The sequence below is a fragment of the Penicillium mononematosum genome (assembly GCF_028829835.1).
Source record: "Penicillium mononematosum strain IBT 11891 chromosome Unknown utg000002l:1.0-8112719.0:1.0-8118358.0, whole genome shotgun sequence".
NCBI lineage: Eukaryota > Fungi > Ascomycota > Eurotiomycetes > Eurotiales > Aspergillaceae > Penicillium > Penicillium mononematosum.
In genome coordinates, this window is record NW_026643272.1 from 2,099,571 (window position 1) to 2,122,360 (window position 22,790).

Consider the following 22,790-nt stretch of genomic DNA (forward strand, 5'->3'; position numbering starts at 1 on the left):
TAGATAGTGGCGAAGACCATTAAAATGAACCAAAGTGCGTTACACCGAACAAAGCAACTGGAGCTCAAGATACAAAACAGATTTGCAGGGACTAAGAGATCAGGTTGACATCAGTTCAGCGAAGTGATAAGTCAAGGATGCAAAGAAGACAAACATTTAATGCCTTATATTGAAGGCAGAAACTAATGGCATCCATCTTGTTCATGTAACGTAGCTTTATCTTCTGTTTGATTCGAAGTTTTGTTCGAAGCTAAAGAGCCCATCTTGATTCTCGTGATTGAAGACCCAATAATCTCCTGCAACAATGAACATACAGATCTACGTCGTACTTTGGGGCTTCGCCTTCCTCGGCAGTCCCTTATCGCCGATAGCTCCAGGCTGACGCAGATGCGCGGCCTTCGGATGAACAGACATCCGGATTGTGAAATATTAGGCTCCTTTTCTTCTTTCCTCCTGGAATCAGTCTCATTCTCAAAGATGGAATCAAGCGAAACAATGCCAGATACCTCAAAAGCCGACCACCTCTGTGTTCTCATTCACGGGTACGCTGCTTTCCCTTGTCAATGACGTACTGACGAGCCGCTAATGCGATTATACCTTCCCAATAGACTTTGGGGAAACCCTTCGCACCTTAATTATATCGCGTCGGCACTGAGAGACAGATATGGCGGTGACAACCTCTACATCCTCTGCCCGAAAACAAACAGCGGCAACTATACCTACGACGGAATCGAATTGGGCGGAGAAAGAATAGTGCACGAGGTCGAGGAGACGCTGGAATCTCTAGCCGAGAGGGGACAAAAGATCACAAAAATCAGTATGATTGGATATTCGCTTGGTGGTCTGCTCGCGCGCTATGCGATCGGCTTGCTTAATGCACGAGGTTGGCTAGATAAGCTGGAACCCATGAACTTCACGACCTTTGCCACGCCACACGTTGGAGTGAGAGCCCCACTGAAAGGGTACAAGGATCAGATTTTCAATGTCCTAGGGCCGAGGACTATCTCGGCATCTGGCCGCCAAATGTGGCTGGTCGATTCCTTCCGAGATACTGGGCGGCCGCTTCTCGGTGTTTTGGCTGATCCCGAGAGCATCTTCATAACTGGACTGAAGAAGTTCCGGCAGCGCAGTGTTTATGCGAACATCGTCAATGACCGCTCAGTTCTATTCTATACGTCTGGTCTATCTAAAGTGGACCCATTCCGGGATTTGGAAGACGTGAATATCAACTATGTCAAGGATTATGAAGATGTCATTATTGATCCCGACCTTCATGTGCTTCCTCCCGTGGAAAGAAAGCCTGGAAGCGCAACAGCGCGATTCTGGAAGAAAGTAAAATCAGTGACCCTTTGGATACCTCTGTCACTCTTGCTCATTATTCTCGTGCCTCTCGCTTCTACATTCTTCTTGATAAATGCTGGGATCCAAACGTGTCGCAGTTCGAAGCGCATTCGTCTGCATGAAGCTGGCGAAAACGGCGAGCGGTTCGGAAGATACAGAGTACCGGTTTTGCTCCAAGACGCTCATCATGTTGTGGAGCAGGCCTTCGAGAACGTCAATACTATACAAGAACCAGCTTATTTGTCCAACAGCGATACTGAAGTATCTGATGCGGCACCTGAGAAGTCTAGATCGTCTTTCTCGGACTCTGCGCAAAAAGATGCCGACGTCGAGTCTTCATCGGCTAGACGTTTATCAACGGAGGTCTCGACACATTCTCCTAAGCTTGCATTGACTCACGAACAATTTGGCATAATTGATTCCCTTAACGCCGTGGGAGTTCGGAAATATCCAGTCCATATACAGAAGCACCACCACAGCCATGCAGCTATCATCGTCCGGGCCGAGAAGGATGGGTTCCGAGAGGGCAAGATTGTGATGAAGCATTGGCTAGACAATGAGTTCGTGTTATGATTTTGTGATTAACCTAGAGCCTTCCTCGAGCGTTAGAGCATGTATTTGTAGTCTCAACATCCCCACCCATTTAATCCTTGAATATTACTTTATATGACCATAATGAGAAGATTCAAAGCTATGCCTCAATCCCCGGAGAGACATCATAAGACACCCGACTAATTCCCTTTTGCCGACTGATTTTGCGGATAACAACAGACCCAACCAAGCTCGTCCTCGCAACATGCGTACCACCACAGGGATTGTGGTCGAGCCCACCTATACTCGCAATCCGGGTACGACCATCATGAGAGCGACCCTCTTCAGCACCCTCCCCACCCCCAACCTGCGCGACACCTTGCAGCCATGAAATGAGAATGGGCAGATCCAGCCGCACAAGCTCATCCACCTTCTCCTGGATAACCGGCTTGTGCTCGTTATACAACAACCCCTCATACTCCATAGAAGCCTCTCTCGGGAAATGATTCGCCTTGACCTTTTTCTTATCCGGCATCAGAACCTGCATGGCAAGTCCAACGATATGACCGGCTGTATGGAGCCGGGAATGATAGTTGCGTTTTGAGTCATCGACCTTCTGAACGACGGACTGGCCCGCGACGAAGGAAGCGGTGGAGTCTAGGAATTTTCCAAAATGCAGGAACCGCCCATCGGGCGTCTTGCGTACCAGCGAGACTTCAAATGTGGGATCTTGGTCTACCGGTCCAATTGCGCCGGTGTCGCTAGGCTGTCCGCCGCCTTGTGCGTAGAAGATAGTCTGGCGCATGGTAATTGCATTATCTTCCGCGGGCACGTTTTTGGCTAAACTTTTTTCTTCTTCGGAGAGTGAAGTCATTGACTGAAGGGATAGAACCTCCGTCGTCAGTGTTCGCAGTGTGGCATCGTCGAGGTACACTGCCTCTGTTCTGGGGACCTGGGTTGGTACGTTAGTGAGGGTATATCGGGTTAAAACTGGAGAGCCCATACCATTATTTTTACAGGTGCTGCTTTTACGCTGATGAATACCCTGGATATAATGTTCTAGGAGGGAAGTTCTGTTTTGTATGCGAGGACTTTCCCGTATAGTGGGTCATGTCAACCATAGGGCGGAAGTCCTCAATATTCAAATATTCAGGCTTCTAATTTTTAGTTAACCTCTCCTTGTCGTGGATATCGGTACTACGTATCATTTCATTTACTTAATTTCAAACGTTCCTTTATCATTGATATTGCAGAATCCATCTAATGGTTCCAGTAGTGCTATGTAGGGGTATCTAACCCATATTGGAATTGTATGTGTAAAAAGCCTGTACCATGAAAGACAAAACGCAGAAGTTCAAGAGCTCTTGAACTGGGAATCATATGAGAGCAGGTCGTAAACAAAAGCGTAGGAATGGACTAGATTGAGGATGCAAAACTGGTTGCCGAAGGAAGCGCAGCCATGAGTGAAAGAAGATCACATCATACCGAGATCTACTTATTTGGGAACTTCTTCGCTGGTTTCATAGTCGAGCTCGGAAACAGTCACGCCCTTGGAGGACTTTCGGTGCTCGCGCTCGATAGCAAACTTGACGGCATCAAAAACATTATCGCATATCTTCCTGGGTGGATAGCGCGGGACAGCACCATCCTGGTAAACTCCAGTCTTAACTAAAATTGAGAACCAATCATTTTCCGTGGTCTCGTTGAATTCATTTGTACCACGGATGTCGGAGTCCGGAGTATCGCCGATGAAGTACACGGTAGATGGTGGCTTGTCGATGGCGCACGAGTCCTTTCGCCACTTTTGTAGAAGCCGGGTGGCGAATGCATAAGTTCCGAGCTGCGGCTTGCCGAAGGCGATTGTGTTCAGATCTTTGCCGGTGATAGCCGTGTAAACGGCCTCGAGCGAAGCGCGTAGCGCTCCCATTCCAAGACGTGAATGTTCATGCGATGTTGACCAAACCACATCGGTGTGCGAGAAGAAGACAGGCGGGCCTTCGGTGAAGATCTCCGACCGTGTATTCAACCAGCCGTCTTTGGTCATGAGGCAGTCCAAAATGATTTGCTGGTCGCCGGCCCAGTCGCGACTATCTGCAAAAACGAAGATTGCTTCGATATGGACCTTGTCTCAGATCGAGCAACCGCGAATTCTCGTGCTCCTCATCCGTCAACGTTCGGAACGGCGTAGTATCATGCCTCGTCTTGATGATATCTCCGGGTGTGATAACATCCTTGAACCCGTATCCTTCAGCCACGACGCGGCATTTCTCGCCTTCGCCACCAACCACCAGGACGGTGTGGTATCGCTCTGCCATTTCGCGCATGGGCGTGTGGCCGCAGATGAATTGGCCAGGGTCGACTTCCAGGTCGAGTTGTTTGCTGAGATCGAGGCATCGCTCCTTCTCCGTCTTTCCGCCACCGTTGGTCAGGAAAATATAAGGGCTAGGATATTTCTGTCAGATTTTAAATTCCTCTGCCTTTTTTTTCGCTGGCAATTGTTACCCCTCACCGGGCCGAGGTGTCCAGGTGAGGGGAAAGGATGGAATAACAACACAGAATACTTACACTTTGACTCCGTAGGGGTTTTCACCATTGATATACTTCATGGCATCAACGGCTTCAGGAATAGGCTCGCCGCCCTTGATGAGAACGCCATCGATGTCGAATGCTAGTGCAAAATCATCGCTAGTAACCTTTGGAGGGTTTTTCATAGGCGTGTTGATTGGTGAAGTATCAGAGACTTGTTTGGTCATATTAGATTTGAAGATATGGTCAGAAGAGAAATTCATGAAATGCTTCGGGACGACGACATTGGGGCCATAGAGATCGGCCCGAGCGGTGTCCATGTCGAGTCGCACCCTTCCGGTGCCTAGTGTATTGGCCATTGTGAAAGATCAAGGGTGTGGGGGCAGCGGGTACAATGACGATGTTGATCGCTGCCTCGGTGACCTAATATAATCACTTCACGTCAAATCCCTTAGGAGAGTCAAGCTATTTCTGCGGTTGATATGTAACTTGATGTGCTGCAGAATCAGAGCGGATAGAGTCGCGCAAATTGAATCCGAGTAAATATGTCTGTAGAGTACCATATACTCTCTGTAGAGTACTCTCTGTTATACATATGTGTAGATGGAGCATGTGGGGATCAGGGGCCATTAATATAGCGTGAGGCCTCAAAGGAAGGGGGTTTGACATCATCGACCCTTCTACCCCCCAAAAAAATATGGGGCCTTAGTTCAGGCTCAGACCTCGTCATTCTGTACCTAGGTATGTTGTATGGGTTAGAACAAATTTAGAGAAAAAAAGAAGTTCCGACCCACAACGGTACATCCTTGGCGCTGTACGGACTACGGAGTATAGTCGGGTTGATGACGCTGATTTGATAAGAAACACACCTGGGCATCGGATTTGGGAAGTGGACTTCCTGGGAGGTTGAGGAATAGAGGATTCCAGGCTTCGCAAATCAGAGCCAATGATGATGGTAAGATTTAGCACGGTTTAACAAGATCGGACCGCTTCGAGCCTTTTTGCGTGCTTCCGGCTTGCTGAATATAACATACACATCCATGGATGTCCTGGGTAAAAAGTGCCTCTTCCGTTCTTCGGAGTATCGCGTATTTCAAATCCACAGGGCATATCAGGCCGTTGACGTCATTCTCAGGGAAACCAAAGTAAATTAACAACCATTCATGGGTCTATGTCCTATACCGTATGAAGTAAGGCCATGGTATCCGAATCTGACGTTGTGAGTGGTGAAGAATAGGGCGTGGACGGGGTATCCTGGCTGATACTACGTAACTCGGACTAGCATGCATTGGGCTAAGGAATGCAAGCCATAACCAAAACAGTTTGGATAAAGCGATCAATTGTCTTTTATTAATACACATCAAACATACGCATGTAGAGATAAGTAGGCGCCAGGAGCAGATGCCCTCGTCTTGCTATTCTGAATTCTCAGTGCAAAGCACACTTTGATGCCCTAAACACGGTCCAAGGAACTCGTGATAATATACGGGATACCTGCCAGACTTGGTCAGAGCATCGGGTTCTCTTTAGCCGATGGCGGATTCAGCCCTTCATCAAAGAATGTAACGTGGAGGGGGCGTATGCTAGGGCGCCATACGCGGCTAACCGTAGCAGCTTCGTGTAGGGAATATTGCACCTGATTCGTATTGAGGGGAAAGGAAGCCGGATTGTTGGCTTTAGCTTGGATCCGAGCACAGTCTGTGCACATGGGGAGCAGTTACGATCACGTAGACAGCTGAGTATGGTCGGGGTTGAGATAAGTCCGAGGCCTAGGTTAGTGGGTTACTTCTGAATGTTCTGTTGCCTAGGTAGGTGTTGAAATGAAGATTTTGACAAAGAAACAAACGGAAGACCTCGGCGGAAAGAGAGATGTATCTGCCAACACACGAAGATCACGATCGACAGAATCCGGGGTAGAGACCTGCTGGCTTCTCCACTGGGCCGCTATGTTGTATAGTTCCTATACCTTTGGAGATCTTTATTCGATGCTATCTACACAATTAATGGGAATATCCGTAGCGCCAATCACATCTTCTGTAAACTCAGCCACAAGGAACTTATTGGCAGGTAGCAATGTAGGTTTTTTGATACAAGTCTCTGGGCCCCTATGGCGTATTTCGTGCTGGATGAATTTATCCCAGTAGAATCTTGAGATAGAAATAAAAAAAGGCAAGGATGAAAATACGACGGTCCATCAATGTATTGAAGGAAGAGAGAGATCTCTGTGCGCCTACAGCCTGGACAAAGCAATCCTAAACCAAGAAGTTCTGCACAGAGTCCAAAGCAGGGCTCCTCTGGAAGATATAGAGTCCTCAATCCCAGACGTCAGATCCGGAGTCCTCCGCAAGGTCATCCATAAGAGCATCAAGGTCCGTTCCATCATCAATATCGGCCCAATCCTCAAAAAACACGTCTTCCTCTCCATAGTCGTCCTCCCAGGGAAGCGACAGTGGTTTGCGCGGATGATAGGACATGCGGTGGTAAAAGGGCAGGCATTCGCAGGAACACACGTTGTACTTGGGCATATCGATAGGATAAGGAACGGGGACCATGGACATGTCCACATTCAGCTCTGCAAACTTGCTTTTCCAGGTGTTGCCCTCTTGACATATCTCGGTGGCCGGGGGATTGGACTTGGATTCATTGATTGATGGAAGGTGCTCTATAATTTCCGGTACCTCGCAGGTAAAGCGACGCAGCTTTGGGAGATCTCCATCTTTCACCATCTCGTAGATAGCCGAAGGAAGCCAGCTCTTCACTTCATCGTATCGTATCGTAAGACTTTCGAGATTCGGCGGCAGAATATCATCCGGAGGATCCAGTTCTATGCATTCCCTCCCTGCAAGTGTGGCGAGGGTCGTTGTGAGATGCTTGAGGCGGACTAGTTCACCGAAGTCTGTCTCCACATCAGATCCCCAGTAAAGATCGTAATCTATGTATTCCAGCGAATTGTCATGTTTGAGCGCTGATTGAATGTAGCAATGGGTGTCTCCTTCGGGGTCTACCATCTCCTGTGACCTAGGACCTCTGAAGGTGAACCGCTTCAATGCTGTTGGATATCCGAGCACTGTTTGGAGGTCAAACGGATTTATGACGCAGTTCAAAAGGGTCAATTCCTCCAACGGCGATGTAGATAATGCCGAATTTGGAAGGCTAGACTGGGAAATTTGGCAAGTAGCGCCAGTGATACAGAGCTTTCGTAAACTTGGATGACAGAAGAGGGCTTCATTGAAACTTGGTATGCATCTACCGTCCATCTTAGTATCGTGCACGTCATGATTATAGTCGCTTCCGAGGTGGCCTGATAACGTTAGATTTTCGATTCAATGGAGAGAGTCAGTTATAGAACTCACAAACGCGCAGAGCGGGCAACCCCGGCGGGTTCTGAAGAGAAGCGTGCCAGAACAAAGTTTCGGCAGCCCCATCTTGCATGCAAGTAAGCTCGTGATCTGGAGGACTGAACGACGATTCTCCTGGAGGTCCATATCCCAACCCTCGGTACTCTTTGATGCTTCCTGACCCGGAGGCAACCTTTTTCACCCATCGCATCACGGCGTCATCTCTGGCATGTGTACTGGCCCACCGAGTAGAATCAAAGGGCCTGGGATTTCTTCTTAAACTCAATTTCTCCAGATTCGGCAAAGTCACAGCGGCTTTGTAGAAATTGAGATGACGGTGAGACCAGATTTCTGACCCGGTATCCTGCTTGTGTCGAATCTCGCGAATGAGTGATGCTAACTCTGGACGCTTCTCTATCGTGAGAGCAAGACGAGCACCGCTTTCTGAATTGAACAGGCGTACGGATTTGTAGAGCTGAGGGTCAATTCTGGAATAAAGCGCGGGGCATGTTTGAGCAAGTCGGCTCAGATGTTGGGCAGATTCTTCTTCACGTAGGTATTCAATGATGATATCCCAGAGCTCCAGAGGGAAGACGGGCAGTAATGTGGACCTCTGCACGAGCGTTCGGTCCGTTGGAGTGGCCATTGGTGATGGACCAAGAGGACGGATGATGTTGAATTGCGAGCACACCTATGGTAAAAAGATCCAGATGTCCACAGGTGATGGGTTTTGTACTCTTTTTGGCGGGACCCCAGCTTCTTATCTAAGCCCCGCCAATATCGGGTCCACGGGTGACTCCAGGCTTGTATGTTTGACACGTTTTCGCGTTTCCTACATTTTCTTTCTTTTAAAAATGGAATGATTTCCAGATCCAAAGAGATACAAAGTCGAAGAAATCTAAAAAAAGAACCTACATATGTATAATACGAGGAGCCAGATCGGTTATTGAAGTTCTATATGTGCAATTGGATGTTCTCATACAATACAAACGAAATTCAAAAATTCAAAGCTCTCCGCCCGTATGAAAGGACATGGTACTTAATATACAACAAAGGAAAACTACATATATGTATCATGATACCATAAATCTCTGACCACACAATCCCATAAAAACAAAAACAAAAAAACAAACTATTAATCAACACGAAGAATCAAATCATCGCCCCTCCTCGATGGCGTCAAATTCCGACTGGTCGGAGAAACACGATTCGACACAGCGTGGGCCTTCTTCTTCGGACTATCGGGATAATGCACAGCACCCGGAAACATATCTGAAGGATACGGCAGTTCCCCAGACGGTTCTCGGGACCTCGGCGGCACAAGGGCGCGTCCACGCTCCAGCCACAAATCATCTGGGCAGTATGGCGCAACGACTTCGCTGGGCGGACGTGGACTGTTGCGAATATCCACACGCTTGATGTCATTTCCGCGTATGATCCGCGGCCTGGATACTATCTCCGAGCCTGGGGGAAGGGTTGATGACGATGATGGGGTGGGGCAGGGTTGAGGCGCCTGTCGTCCTGGTGATAAGCTGCGGTCCTTGGGTTGGGTATGGATGGTGTTGGCAGGGGCGGCGAAGAGGACGTTTGGGTTTAGGGAGGAGTAGGAGGTTTGGGAGTTTTGTGAGGTTTCAGAGGTGTCGGGGGTTTCGTTGGTTGCAGCGCTACTGTCTGATGAAGAGGCTCCGAATGCCGGGTTGGGATTGAATGGGGGTGCTAGGGTACTCAGGGCCCCGGATCTTTGGTTGAAGTGGCCTGCTGGCAATCCCTTTTTGAATGCGCGTGGGTTGGCTGGCAGTCCTGCGAGTTTCGGCTGGACCCCTAGCCTTGGGGAGTCGTTTTGTATCATTCCTGCTGTCGCCGCCGCTGCCGCCGCCGCCGCAGCTTGCTGACTTTCGTCTTCTTCAAAGAGAGTCTCTCCACTAGGTGGCCGATGACTCCACTTAAGTGGCTTTGGGTATAGTCCAGCTGTAGGATCTGGGAGCAGTCGGGCCACACTATGCTGTGATGATTGTGTCCGAGGCGAAGATTCCCAGTCCGAGTCGGAGCTGATGGCAAACCCTATTCGTTCTTGGCCTTTAGGTTCTTTGCTCTGGCCCAAGTTATGTACCGTGGCGGATTGCGGTGAGTATCGTGATACTGGTTGAACGCTTGCCATTGAATGGAAAGTACATGGCCGCTGTAACATCGTCTCGCGGTCACTCGCTGGGCTGTATGAAGACCCTAGGCCCAAACCCTCTCTTGGGAGCTGTGGCATGGGCTTCAAGAAGTCACGAGGCTCAGACATGGCACCTCCAATCTCGAAAACGTGTGGCGCCGCCTGTTCCCGCTGCTTTCGTCGCCATCTCTTGCAGCAGTAAAACACAGCAACACCGATGATAAAAGACCCTGCTACACCTGATGCTACTGACATTCCAATGACCGCCGCTGGAGTGATACCATGATCACCTTTTCTATTCGTATCTTCAGAAGAATCACTGGAGATCTGTCCAGTAGATGATGTTGGTTCCACTGGAGACCCTGAAGATGAAGACGCATCATAGGATGTGATTTCAGAAGTCTGACTGGAAGTAGTTGACGTTGGTGTCGATGCCGAGGCCGCTGTAGATGTTGTCACAGAGGCCTCCGAAGTGTGTTCGGCTGTCGAAGAGGAGCTAGTTGATATTGTCTCCGCAGTAGTTTTTTTATCACTCGGCTTTGTTGTACTCGTATCGGAAAAGACTGTCGCCGTAATCGTCTGGTGAGTTTTCGGAAGAGCTTCGGATACCGAGTCACATATGTGATAAGCCTTCGATTTTGCGATGACTGTCTGTGAGCATACAGACAGAACACAGCTCAAAGCCGCTTCCCCCAATGTCAAGCTACTAGTTGTCGGGGTGCGGCAAAGACATTTGATGTTGGACGGTGACGTGCATTCCATGGGCGTGTATTCGGACTTGATGAAGCTATCAACGCAGTCCTTAGCGCAGTCCGGGACCATGCCATACAGATCTGAGTTCGATGCATCTTCGGCGGCAGAGCAGAGGGTGAGTATGAGGAGGATCGCGATGAGTATCCTGTGGATAGGAAGGAGGAGCATTCTGCGCTAGCCCTATACACATTTCCCATGAGCAACGATATGCCATGTATGCTTCTCACATCAACCAACCTTGTATAGTCCTGCATGGGAGTGATTACCCGTGGAAACTTGTGCATGCGGTTACCATAGTTGGTAGATGTGTCTGTGAATTGGATAATAGATAGATGGCGTGAAGGTAGCCGCAACGCCAGAAAGAAGAAGTAGACGCCAAACAAACTACCGAAAGTGGGACTCTAATCTAGTTAAACACGAAGTCAGAGGGCGACATCACTCTAGGCGCGAGGCAAAACTGTCCATGACGCCCATCGACTGTTGGGCCAAGTATCTGCATTTCGATATCATTCTGAAACACAGTGCTTGAGGCTGTGTATGTATAGGCGCTATAGTGAAACAGTATTATATTTGGAATAGTAACATCCCCCCAAGAGACGAATCGTTGTAGACTTAAAGCGCCCTGTCAGGATGAGGGGCCAGGTAAGCGGCTTCGATACGCGCCGGGCCATCGAAAGCGCTTAGGCTGCATAACGAGTTGCGGATGGGGCCGGGCTAGGTTTCAGTTTTCCAAATTTTGTGGATGAGAGCGACTGGGATTCGTTGTTTTGGGCAATTCAACGCTCTGCTCGGTACGGAGTACATCGTCGTGGTTGGTTTCTCTTTGATGCGGGTTACCCGCCTGACGATGATTTAGTCTGTTTCTGGAACACTTCGACTCGCTCAGAGATTCGCACAGGTCGATGATCCAAGTGGCCAAAGTCACCTGCTTCCTGTCGTGTTACCTGTTTGATTTTGTTTTCGGGAGTTGGTGATGGGCTCCCCCGGTATGCTCTCGGAACAGTCTACGGAGCAGTTGCACCCGCCTTATGCAACGCTTTGCGCCAATCACTTCAACTATTGAAATGGAGACCTGTCTGAGGCCCACAAGGCTCATTATGTTAGGATCGAATCTTGCCCAGGTGTTTGATTTGCTGTTTTGCGTGTTACGATAGGTACTGTATGGAGTACGCGATACATGTACATCCAATCTACATGTTTTCTGTACTCTCCTACTCAAGGAACTCTTGTGGTTTATTGTAGACCCATGAATCAGAAAAACTAGCCAACGGCAGGCATTGGTACGAAACAACGCAAAGTCAGGCCGTATGAGCTGGTATCATTCATAACGCAAAAGTAAAAACCCGCAGTAGTGAGCAAGACAAAGGAAAGGAAGCAAAACAAAAACATAACTATGCGACCACGCAAAATATTAGGGAATTATGGACATCATGCCAGGACTCGTGTCGGACCCGACGCCAAGTGGTAGAGGCTGCATTAGGCTAGTCTCAACCGGACCTCCACGGAATCACATTGACACCGACGCTCAGGATATCGAATCGCACCGACCCTTACTCAAAGCGCAAGGCAAGAGCAAGGGCTGTGAACTTGGTCGCAGTGCATCGCCTTTCAAGGGATATTAGTCTTGGAAAGCTTTGGTAGCGAGGGTGTCCCGGGAGGTGGGTATCTCTAGTATTTGAAGATAATGTAGCTGTAATATGGTCAGCAGCTGTTACAGGAGGTTGCAGACTCGTCAAATAAACACATACATGGCGTGGATGACACCGGGAATCCATCCCAGAATGGTCAATAAGATGTTGATCAGGAAATCAGCACCACATCCGCGCTCCAGGAAGACACCCAGAGGAGGGAGGATAATGGCAAAGATAATCTTGCAGATGTCACTGTTGACGATGTTAGTAGACTGGACGTCTCACAGGCAATAACGCAATACGGAGAGCTGTTGAGGATGACAGGGTGCCAGGGCGGAAGGTAGGGCTTAGAAGCCCCTATAACATAGACAATGGACAACTTACGAAGCGGTGAAAGGCATGATGGGCAGATTTGATTTGAAATTGTTAAGGAAGAAATGGGAAGGGAAAGTGGAGGGAGCGGAAGTCTTAAAAGGGGACAAGGCTGAGAGCTTGGGTCATTACATCATGGCCCTGTGGCTCAGAGGGAAAATGAAAAAAAAAGTGGGAAAAATACCCAATTCTGGCCCATTTTGGCTCAAGGCAGCGACAAATTGTGGCTTATCTTACACAGTAGGTTTTTTATTTCTATTATTTTTGTTATTCTCATTATTTTCGTTACTTTCGTATTAATTCTTCTTAATATTTTAATTTTAACTTGCGGTGATCGCTATTACTACTGCCTACGGAGTCCAATTATTATTGCATTCTGTCCAGGGTTGCCAAGATTAATGATCTTCTGTGCTGGCGGCTATGACCAGCTTCTCTCACCTATCCGGTTCATTCTTTTGCTCGCTGCCTGGAGGAATCTTGGCGGGAATTAGCCTGCTTTTTAATAAAAAAATTCAGCTTTTAATCTTCGACTTTCCCAGTTTCCTATTTTCTATATTTGAGCGTATATGTTGTACAGTACGGAGTACAGGGTTCTTTGTTACCTACATGTACTCCGTACTCTGTAATATGTAGCTATGCGCCCATGCTGCAGTCGAAGTCTCATGATAGCGACGATCTCCACAACCACCATCACTTCTAAACTTGGCGTGAATCTTTACTTGCTTAGGTCTGCCAAGTGCTTGCTGTAGGTCGTGGCCAGGCAACTCAGCCCTATGATGGGTAGCCCCCACCTGGGCACCTGCCAAGCGCCTGGTATCGGCATGTGGTTGGCGTTTATGATTTGACTGAAATAGAAAAGTGGCTGGGGTCAATTGTTCGTGACACAAAGAGATAAGCATTGAGGCGAGGGACTATGTACACGCGTTCTATACCAAATTTAGAGGGAAATCACTAGCACACATAATGTACGGAGTACTAGTCAACAGGCTGATCAAGTGGGTTTACACATCGTTTTCCCGCCTGGGCAAAATCAGCATCGCCTAACAAGGACATCGGCAGTTCCACTACTCCGTACGGAACGTCGAGATCTGGTGCAACAGCCACAAACTCCGACCAAGACTATTGCCAGCCTCTTCCAATGTCATCGGATAAGTCCCCACTCGCAGTGAGTCTACTCCGTACTAGTGTTTCACGAGTCGCTACAAGTGGTTCTGTACTTCCTGCAGGAGACCCACCTTGCAGACTTGATATTCAGTACCGCTACTTTTCTCATGTTGACAGAGCGTCTGCGTGTTCTCCAGAACCGCCTGGTACCAGTGATCTAGATTCCCTTCCGGCTTCTCTAGCGTCCTGTGAGAGGCAAGCATCCTGGCCTTTCAAGCCTCGGCGTCTGGTGCCTTGGGGTTAGATAAATCACGCTCATACCTGGGTATCCATTGGTGCTTTTAGATGGAAGATACAGATGCCTTTTCCCGGACCTCCTGAGAACACATTAGTATAGCCTGTCCATAAGTGCGCCAATGTGATGTTCACTTGGATGCAGCCTGGATAATGGGGGTGTAGCCGTTTTATCTGTGCCAATGGGAACCGGTATTTGAACAGCCCTCTGGTCTCCGGGGCTCTCAGGGCTTTGTATGGTGGATTCGCATAGGGTATTCCTTTGCACATATGTACCTAGGTAATGTATGGCTGGTCTTAGTCGCAGCGACACTGTTTCTTTCAACAGGCTCCACACGACAAGGACAGTTGATTCCACTGATGCATCATTATGACCGGACGGCCATGACTAACTCGCTGCATCGTCGGTATCTTTATTTCCCTGAAGCTTGGGAGAATAAGTATAAAATGAACAAGGAAGGTAGGCAGCTTATACGGCCTTGCCATGTTTCATGTTTCTTGGATGTTTGTCAAAACACATAAAATGGGAAGACGACTTTTTCTGTATGTTGTATCTAACCATGGAATATATCCAGAGATCTCCGCGATCTTCCGTGGAGGTTCTTGCTTAAATCGGGTTAGCTTGCTATATTGAGGACTTCACCCCTACCAAGGTTTGCTCTATATCGAAAATAAGCTTGGCCCAAGTTTAACGAATCAAGCCGAAGTTCATGTCAAGTATGTGCCGTGATAGTATCGTATAGTCTACATACATACATGTACTACTGTGTAGTGATCTGATGTACGTGCGGTAAAAACAGATGTTCCGCTCCGCGACCCACTATCCTCCGCAATGACTTCCGCATTTTCCTAATTGGACCAGCTTTGACCTTGGTATCTCAATGTCAATGAGATTCAAACAGATGAGGGTAGTCCTCAATCCCGGACGCTGGCAGCTTAGAGGCTTGCGCAAAGCCCCTGGAAGCTTCCATCACGCAAATAGATGGTACGCGACACAGAACCTGGCCAAAGGTGGGCCTTTTGCATACACATGGCTCACGAAGACAGCAGAAGAGACAGTGAGCAAAATCAACATTTCTATACTTTTGATTTTTAAGCTAAATAACAACAGACCCCGGATGATATTCTGACCAGTCTTCCTTCAGGGCCCGCGAGCCCATCAGCTGCACCCGCTTCTATCCCTCTCCTCCTCGTCACACCAAGCTTCGCCCACTGGCTTGATTCTTCTAGCCCTTTCTTGTCACAATTTCTCAGTCGCCTTTACGGCAACTCCCCAGACAAAGATACTCTATATGCCGTTACAGCCGTGGTTGATGCACTCCCGGATACTACATCCCAAGGCCCAAACTTAAGTGAATCCGAAGGGCTGTCGCTTCTGGCTGTAGGACAAGCAGGTGTCCAGGCAAAGGCTGCACCGGCCCGTCTCATTAGAAGCTCTGCCAGCGAGGAGACCAATCTCTTGTTTTCATTCCAAACCGAAGTGATTGGTCAACCTGCGCACGAAGTTGGATTACGCCTAGCGAACACTATATTTGTCAATGGGAGAGAAACAACAATCTTTGGTACACGTTGGCTTTGGGATAAAACCTCAAACGGATATGTTTTGGACAAATCAGTCGATTTCACAAGCTGCATGGTTACAGCCTCTTCCCAGGCTGTAGATACCGCATTGGAGTTGCCATTGCATCCAGTGACTGACCGACGAAGAGTCATGACTAGCATGGGAAACATTTTACGGCAACTAGCAAAATCGACGGATGTGAGGTCGATGGACACAATGCCTGCTTCGTCGGAGCTCGAGAAGGAACTTCCGCGTTATATCGCAGAACATAATATCATTGACCAGCGTGTATCCGTATGGGCACTTGTCGAGAAACCCGAGTTAGAGGTGGCTGGTTCAGGTTCATCTACGCATGATCGCTTGATCCAATCTCTGTACCAAGGTGGGAAATTGCACCGTGTCATGAGCGGTGGGGGTGGATGGGGAAAGAAACAAGGCCTTCTTTCTCTGGATCCTGAAATCAGCTTCTCGGGGACTGCCAACCGAGACGATCTTGTCGCATTGAGTCAAGTTTTTGACCCTGACACCACACAGTTGGACACACTCCCTTCTATTGATAAGGGAATTACTGTAGATGATCTATCTCTACTTTCACAGGTTGCTACCGCAGGTGACTATATTCAGTTCTTTGTGTCGGTAGAACCGACTGGGGCACAGGGTAAAGTTTCGAGCAATCATGACTCGCAGGAAGAGCCTATCAGCTATCACTTTGGAATGATAGCTGATCCTATGGAATCTGAGACACATGTCACGCATGAGGACAACAATGGGATCATTTCTCTGCCTCGCACCTTTGGAGCATTGTCCGAGAAGGCGATTGCCTACTCGCAGCCCATCAAAGGTGAGATGGAGTCGGAGTCGTGCACGAAACTGGATATTCCAGGATCTCGAATTGTCCTCGAAACTGTATAAACAAAATGATACATGTACAATAATGCAACACATAATCAAGTGAACAAACCCAATCCCAGCTGAATTTATACATGTCACATATGCTGTAGTCATTACCCTGTCCCAGTGGATACGCCAAGACATTACACGTGACCCAGAGAGGCCAGCATGTTTGCCGTCGACCTCCAAGCCTCTGGACTCTCCATCATCCCCGACCGCATCCTAGTGAGCTTGCCGACCTCGGGTGTTTCTATTTCATTTTAAAGCTCAAAATACTCCACGAGAACCTCGTTAGGTTGTCTTTCATCAAAATGGCAACTGAACTTTGGTAAGTCGTCATCCAAACCTCGCTCCAGCCCCTGGGTGCTCGACTGCTTCCGATCGACACCTTGCTATCGAGCCCGTAATCCCCCAGTATTTATGGACCAGCCTTGCTAACATTTGGATTTTGACAGCCCCGTCTATGCGGTGAGTCTTACTATATACTAGATCCCGACACTCGAGCACGACCAAGCTGATCGCCCATGTCTCGGCCTCTCCGCGTCATCCACCTGCTCACAATGCATCGGAATGATAACTAATCTTTTTCCTTTAGCCCTTCTTTGGCGCGCTGGGCTGCACCTCCGCTATTGTTTTCACCTGCTTCGGTGCCGCATATGGAACTGCTAAGGCTGGTGTCGGAGTTTGCTCCATGGCCGTCCTCCGCCCTGACCTGATCGTCAAGAGTACGTTGATTTGGACAAGAGCTCTGCTGCTTTTGGCGACGAGATATTCCTAGCCTCGCGCAAAGACATATGGCAACAATTTGCTGACTCGGTTTCCAGACATTGTCCCCATTGTCATGGCGGGTATCATTGGTATCTACGGTCTTGTTGTGTCCGTCCTGGTCGCCAACGACTTGACCCAGAAGCTTCCTCTCTACACTGGTTTCATCCAGCTCGGTGCTGGTCTGTCTGTCGGTCTGGCTGGTCTTGCTGCAGGGTAAGTTTGCGATACAGCGTATCTCCCATTGTTCTAGAGCTTTGTTCCTAACTCGGATGTTAGTTTCGCTATTGGTATTGTTGGTGACGCGGGTGTTCGTGGAACGGCTCAACAGCCTAGACTGTATGTCGGAATGATTCTGATTCTCATTTTCGCTGAAGTCTTGGGTAAGTTGTGGCTGCTTACCATACCAATTTGTATAATCGCATCTAACCACTTACCCCCTGGCAGGTCTGTACGGGTTGATTGTTGCTCTTCTCATGAACTCTCGCTCGAAAGCAGTCTGTTAAACGAAAGACCTCCCGCCGCATGCCGGGTGAGGGACCTCGAATCGCCGATGGAACGCACGCGATTCCTGGTTCATTCCCGGATGTGCATTCCCAACATCTCCCCGACGCAAACCAATGTGCCTCTTCGGCCGGGGAAGCTGACATGATAAGTTGGTGTGGGTGCAGGATCGAATGGCATCGGAAAATGATAGATCGGTTTCAGCCCATTTGAGAGTGAAGATTCGATGATTGAGTGGATGTAGTATCGGGAATCTGTTCAAGCATTCGTCATGGACTCGGTGGATAGGTGTGGGTAGATATTGGATTTTTTTTTTGGCTTTACATTGCATGACACCGCGCTGGACTCTGTACTTTATATGAAATTCGCTGATCCGGGACTTAGGTGTCTCCGTCCTCTCTTCCGTTATGGTGGTTTGGCAGGATCTTCTGTAAGGAGTTTCTTGTTTCTTTACTTCTCTGTCTTCAATGTCCCCCGTGGACATATGATTCTTCTATATCGGGATTGGTTAATTGTTTATGGAGTTTCCTTCGCCACCTAGTTTTTGGGTTTGGTAGGACAGTGAACGCCAATGTATGCATTCAGCCTTCCGGTGTTGTCGCTCCTAGACAGATTCTTGGGATGTATAGATATTCCCAGCTCCTGAAATACTGTGGTGAAGTGTATAAGAAATGACGATCTCAAGTCGAGATATTCCCTACTCTTTTGCTACATGGTCAGATTTACTGAGATAAACCTGAAACCAATCAGACAAAGTATAATGGAAAATCCAGTGATCCAAGATCTATTGGGTTATCCTCAATGTATGGGTAGAGTTAATGCCCACATAACACAGAAGCCAAAGACCGCACTTCAGCGCAAGTACAGCAGTTCGCAGCAAAAAGACCAAGGAAAAGAAGTATGTGTGGATATTTGATCGAGTATAGGCGAGAGAGAATAGGGGAGAACGGGAAAGTAATGAAGATGTACGAAACCAAGGATATATGCCCTGAACTCTCACAAGACTAGCCACGGCCCAAAATGCATAGGCACAGGCAAGATGCAACTGATAGCAAAAAGAACAAAAGTAAACCAGGAAATCTCAAGCACAAGTCTATTTGTCGAGTTTCCGTCTCAGGGTACGCGTCCTCTTCATCAACTTCTTGAACTTGTGCTTCTTCATCTTGGCCTTGCGCCGTCTCATGGTGCTGATGGCATGCATGGTGCGGTTGTTGCGCAGGCGTTCCATATATGTCATACCTGCGGTGGAATCAGAGGGTGCCTCGATGGAGATCTCGTCGCGCACGTCAGATGGGTCCTCCATCTCTCCGCTCCGAACGAAAGGTCCCGTGTGTGCTTCGTAAGTCTTGCGGCCGTCGGCGTGACGAGCCTCACGGATAGTCAGAACGGTCGAGCAGGTCTGGTACTCGTTGTCGATCTGAGCATCGGTGGACTCGGCAATCTCGGCAGCGGATGTGTCCAGCGGGACGGGCGGGGAGGAGGCTGGAATGGGCGAAGACGACGGGTGAATTCCTCGACGGACATCTTCGCGTCGGGACCATCCAGCATGCGGAGTTCGCCGTCTTGTTCGCTGAAGCTTCGGAACTGTTCTTCGGACTCTGACATGCCCTGAGAGCCAGTTTCCATCGACTGCACGGCCGAGGAAAGAGTGAAGATGACGTCCTCCGGCTCGTTCTTGAGCGGCCGCTTTGACGAGAAGATGGCTTCGAATGCATCGGTGCTCGAGGTCGGGGGCACAGTGGTTGTCACTGAGATTGGTCGGTGGATGGAGAAGAACGATGCTACATGGACATCTAGCAGCGAACAAGTTAGCTTTAGGCTATTTCTTTGCGGAAATAAGATCATATATGGGGCTGGCTGGGATTTGAGCACTAACCATGTGGCTGTCGGTGCTGTGTCGAGGGAACACTTGGGAGGTTGGAAAATGCGGCATGTTGGCTAGACTTTGAAGATCCGTTTCGAGCAGAGCTGTCCTTCCCCCGACGGCGGTTAGCCTTACTTTTCTCGCTAGATGAGTTGACACCCTTTGCCGGGGCAGAGGTGTCCATTCGTCTGGGGCCATCGCTGGGCGGGACGGGCGGTTTGGAGGATGAGGAGGAATACCGGCGTTGGTGCAGAGGTCGGGTTGCGCCGAGCAAGCTGCTGGTAAGATTTTGACCGGAGCGAGTTATCCCGGGGAGCGGCAGAGGAGTCCACGCCGCCCGGCGTAAAGATGTTGACAACATGGTTGGTAGATAGCCCAGTCACTGGGAGGTGAATGAGTCTGAATCGGAGGCGAAATCAGTCGGCCCGGAACTCGGGGTCACTGATCATGCGTATGATTATGTAATATTTATGCCTAAGGCATTTAATGGATAGTTCATGAAGATGGGCAATCTTGAACTCGTGTGATTGAGTTGATGGGGAAAACCCCTTCTTCCATACATACATATTGACCGTGCCATATAGTCCAGTCGTTTGATTATTCTTGGAATCTAGGGGTTCTACGCAGTGCACCCCTGGAAAAATGGTCCATGTCGTGTGATCTACAGCAAGGAATCCGATGGTAAGCGACCTGAGGACTCGGTAACTATACCTATCCTTTGTAAGTCATATTGGGACTGGAGTCCGAAGACTGAAGAGGGAAGTGCTCATGAAAGAGCAGGATATCGAGTTAGAGATGATAATATATAGTAAATAAAGAGCCAAAATGATTGTGATAATACAGAGCAGTCGTTAGTAAACACAGCTGCACAAACAAATGGTATCACTCTGCATTAAAACAAAAAAAAGGAAGAGAAAGGTGGGGATGGCAACGACACAGTCGCTAAACCGAAGCGTGGGCATTAGTTGGCGAAATCGGATAGGCTTTTGGATGCAACGTGATAGACCCAATGATGTGAGCAGAGAGCAGACAACAACCTCTCAGTCAAGACGCCTCGTTAAACACAAGAAAGAAAAGAAAAGAAAATGAGATATGGCAATGATCACGAAAGAGTGAACGAATAGTAGCCGCCCTGGAATGCAACCGGAAAATAACTGGTAGGCTAAAGAGCTTGAGAAGTAGGAAAGGAAGAAAAGGAAAAGAAAAGAAAAGAAAAGAAAATCATCGTCACAGACAGACGGTCATGGGGAATGCCTCGGGAATTTGAGGGCCTCTGCCTTATAGTATTAAGGTATGCAGATTCTTCTGAATGATCATGTCTTGTACTGAATCCATAGTCGCCTTGAGTAATGTTGTATCAGTTGCGTTCGTGTAATGGATGTAGATCTCGCGATCTGGGATGCGGTTGATGCCACGGAATCGGTCTGCAAAGTACTGTGCCGAGGCATCATAGTCGGTGTCAGAGCCGGTATAATCTGGGAAGTGCTTGGAGATAGAGGAGATGGCGAGTTTTCCTTTGAACAGATCAATCTTGTTGAGGAATAGAATGATTGGTTTGCGTTTGAACCATTCACCGTTGACTAACGATTCGAATAACATCATGGCCTCATGCATTTGATTCTGCAAAATGTCATTAGCGGCGCAAGCGAGGAAATTTGGGAAAGATGTGCTTACAGCATTCTGATCTTCGACCAGACATTGGTCGTAACCAGATAAAGCGACCATGAACAACAGACACTGGACACCCTCAAAGCAATGGATCCATTTCTTCCGCTCTGATCGCTGTCCTCCAACATCCATCATGCGGAAGTTCATCTGCCCGAGCTCAAACAGAGTTTCCGTAATACCCGTTGTCCGAAGTCGAGCCTGCAACATGTCCTGGTTATCAGGAAGCCAGCCCGGAGTGAATATGCGATCGAGGGATTCATAGAAACTGAGATTCGTCAGCCTAGGCTCATGTACTGTATCGCCAAGTCGACTTACAAGTGTAAGTTGTCATGAAGAGCAAATTCATGCCCCCGTGCAACGGCCTTTTGTACACCTTCATCCTTCCACATGGCCCTCATCGCATCGCGAACCTCGAGATCGGAGAAGGCTTCGTCGGACCCTACATCAGGATCCGTATTGTCCAATAGGTCCGCAAATGGCTTTTAAACCTCATTAGTTGATGTCGGTCTCTCGAGGAGAAGGGTGGATAGTACCTTGGTCTTTTCCTCATTCTCGAAATCGATATCCTCAGCATTCATGATATCCAACAAGACCTTGAACGCAATGACGATGTTCGAGTATATTATGGCACGGGTTTGGTGACGCTCTTCCTCGGGGAAGCCACGACTGTGAATAATTCGCATCTGCTTGATAATGGTGGACTTGCCGGACTCTCCCGCCCCTGAGCATTTTGTTAGAAACGCGGTAAGCTGACAATCAGCGACCGAGAATCACCCACCTAATAACAGGATCTTGATGGTCCGGTCCAGCGTCTTCTTGTCACTCTTGATAGCCCGGTCAATGCGCGCATTGCGTTGGAAAGCATCCTTATCAGCCTCCTCGGGCTTCGAAACTAAGCAACCCATGATTTACGTCCGGCAACCACAACGACCTAGCGCGACAGTGGTTAGCAACGGTTCATTGCAAGCTGAACTGGTTTAACAAGGGACTCGACGCATCAAGGACATGTGTTAGATCTGAGTCAGGGATGCGATTGGATTGCACCACACGGGAGTTCAGTCGCAGCTCAGAGACATAAGACTCGACTAGACTCCACCAGACTTGACAGGTGACTAGACCCTCCGCGCAAGATGGTAGATGTGCCTACCTTCTAAAAAAGAACAGAAGGCCTCCCCTGTATTATGCCAAATTCCGACTCCAACCCAATGTCGGATGTCTGGTGTGCGACGTGATAGGCAGAAGCTTGACAGGTTCGATCGGTGCTTCCGTTGTTCCCCACACCTATCGACCACGTTCCGTTGCGAATTGGGCGGTTGCGTTTCCAATTGGACCAGTTTATCCTCCGAGACAGGCGCCGAATTCGTGAGTGACACAAGGTTAGCCTGCTTGGCCTGCCGAAGGCCAAATAGGAAGCTTGAGGGGAAGGGAAAGACGTTGGCGGTGACGGGGGAAGCCGAGATCGCGTTCCAAAGTTTCAAAAGATGGGCTT

At 48.7% G+C, this 22,790-nt stretch overlaps 10 protein-coding genes across 10 annotated transcripts; 3 read left to right on the plus strand and 7 right to left on the minus strand.

The window, feature by feature from the left end:
- Positions 1-477: 477 nt before the first annotated feature.
- Positions 478-1,914, plus strand: N7519_002558 (lipase ROG1 family protein; the record flags this gene model as incomplete). The annotated part of the gene is made up of 2 exons (XM_057289336.1): positions 478-542; positions 609-1,914. 2 exons carry the CDS (start codon positions 478-480, stop codon positions 1,912-1,914), a joined length of 1,371 nt encoding a protein of 456 aa, XP_057150538.1.
- Positions 1,915-2,032: 118 nt separating this feature from the next.
- Positions 2,033-2,880, minus strand: N7519_002559 (uncharacterized protein; the record flags this gene model as incomplete). The annotated part of the gene is made up of 2 exons (XM_057289337.1): positions 2,033-2,824; positions 2,878-2,880. 2 exons carry the CDS (start codon positions 2,878-2,880, stop codon positions 2,033-2,035), a joined length of 795 nt encoding a protein of 264 aa, XP_057150539.1.
- A 487-nt stretch (positions 2,881-3,367) lies between these two features.
- On the minus strand, positions 3,368-4,757 carry N7519_002560 (phosphatidyl synthase; the record flags this gene model as incomplete). Its single annotated transcript, XM_057289338.1, is given in 3 exon segments — positions 3,368-3,963; positions 3,974-4,314; positions 4,438-4,757. 3 exon segments carry the CDS (start codon positions 4,755-4,757, stop codon positions 3,368-3,370), a joined length of 1,257 nt encoding a protein of 418 aa, XP_057150540.1.
- Positions 4,758-6,710: 1,953 nt separating this feature from the next.
- On the minus strand, positions 6,711-8,382 carry N7519_002561 (uncharacterized protein; the record flags this gene model as incomplete). The annotated part of the gene is made up of 2 exons (XM_057289339.1): positions 6,711-7,699; positions 7,752-8,382. 2 exons carry the CDS (start codon positions 8,380-8,382, stop codon positions 6,711-6,713), a joined length of 1,620 nt encoding a protein of 539 aa, XP_057150541.1.
- Positions 8,383-8,871: 489 nt separating this feature from the next.
- Positions 8,872-10,815, minus strand: N7519_002562 (uncharacterized protein; the record flags this gene model as incomplete). Its single annotated transcript, XM_057289340.1, has 1 exon — positions 8,872-10,815. The coding sequence occupies one exon, from the start codon at positions 10,813-10,815 to the stop codon at positions 8,872-8,874; it is 1,944 nt and encodes a 647-aa protein (XP_057150542.1).
- A 1,467-nt stretch (positions 10,816-12,282) lies between these two features.
- Positions 12,283-12,695, minus strand: N7519_002563 (YqaE/Pmp3 family membrane protein). The gene is made up of 3 exons (XM_057289341.1): positions 12,663-12,695; positions 12,396-12,530; positions 12,283-12,337 (listed from the first exon to the last, which is right to left on the minus strand). The coding sequence occupies exons 1-3, from the start codon at positions 12,677-12,679 to the stop codon at positions 12,316-12,318; spliced, it is 174 nt and encodes a 57-aa protein (XP_057150543.1). The 5' UTR covers positions 12,680-12,695; the 3' UTR covers positions 12,283-12,315.
- Positions 12,696-14,935: 2,240 nt separating this feature from the next.
- Positions 14,936-16,521, plus strand: N7519_002564 (uncharacterized protein; the record flags this gene model as incomplete). The annotated part of the gene is made up of 2 exons (XM_057289342.1): positions 14,936-15,106; positions 15,160-16,521. The coding sequence occupies 2 exons, from the start codon at positions 14,936-14,938 to the stop codon at positions 16,519-16,521; spliced, it is 1,533 nt and encodes a 510-aa protein (XP_057150544.1).
- Positions 16,522-16,811: 290 nt separating this feature from the next.
- Positions 16,812-17,771, plus strand: N7519_002565 (H(+)-transporting V0 sector ATPase subunit c; the record flags this gene model as incomplete). Its single annotated transcript, XM_057289343.1, has 6 exons — positions 16,812-16,828; positions 16,956-16,968; positions 17,096-17,225; positions 17,325-17,481; positions 17,545-17,648; positions 17,713-17,771. The coding sequence occupies 6 exons, from the start codon at positions 16,812-16,814 to the stop codon at positions 17,769-17,771; spliced, it is 480 nt and encodes a 159-aa protein (XP_057150545.1).
- A 1,091-nt stretch (positions 17,772-18,862) lies between these two features.
- On the minus strand, positions 18,863-19,994 carry N7519_002566 (mitochondrial 37S ribosomal protein mS38; the record flags this gene model as incomplete). Its single annotated transcript, XM_057289344.1, is given in 3 exon segments — positions 18,863-19,251; positions 19,269-19,562; positions 19,646-19,994. The coding sequence occupies 3 exon segments, from the start codon at positions 19,992-19,994 to the stop codon at positions 18,863-18,865; spliced, it is 1,032 nt and encodes a 343-aa protein (XP_057150546.1).
- A 917-nt stretch (positions 19,995-20,911) lies between these two features.
- On the minus strand, positions 20,912-22,206 carry N7519_002567 (guanine nucleotide-binding protein subunit alpha; the record flags this gene model as incomplete). Its single annotated transcript, XM_057289345.1, has 5 exons — positions 20,912-21,253; positions 21,308-21,566; positions 21,617-21,780; positions 21,835-22,022; positions 22,080-22,206. The coding sequence occupies 5 exons, from the start codon at positions 22,204-22,206 to the stop codon at positions 20,912-20,914; spliced, it is 1,080 nt and encodes a 359-aa protein (XP_057150547.1).
- Between the last annotated feature and the right edge of the window lie 584 nt (positions 22,207-22,790).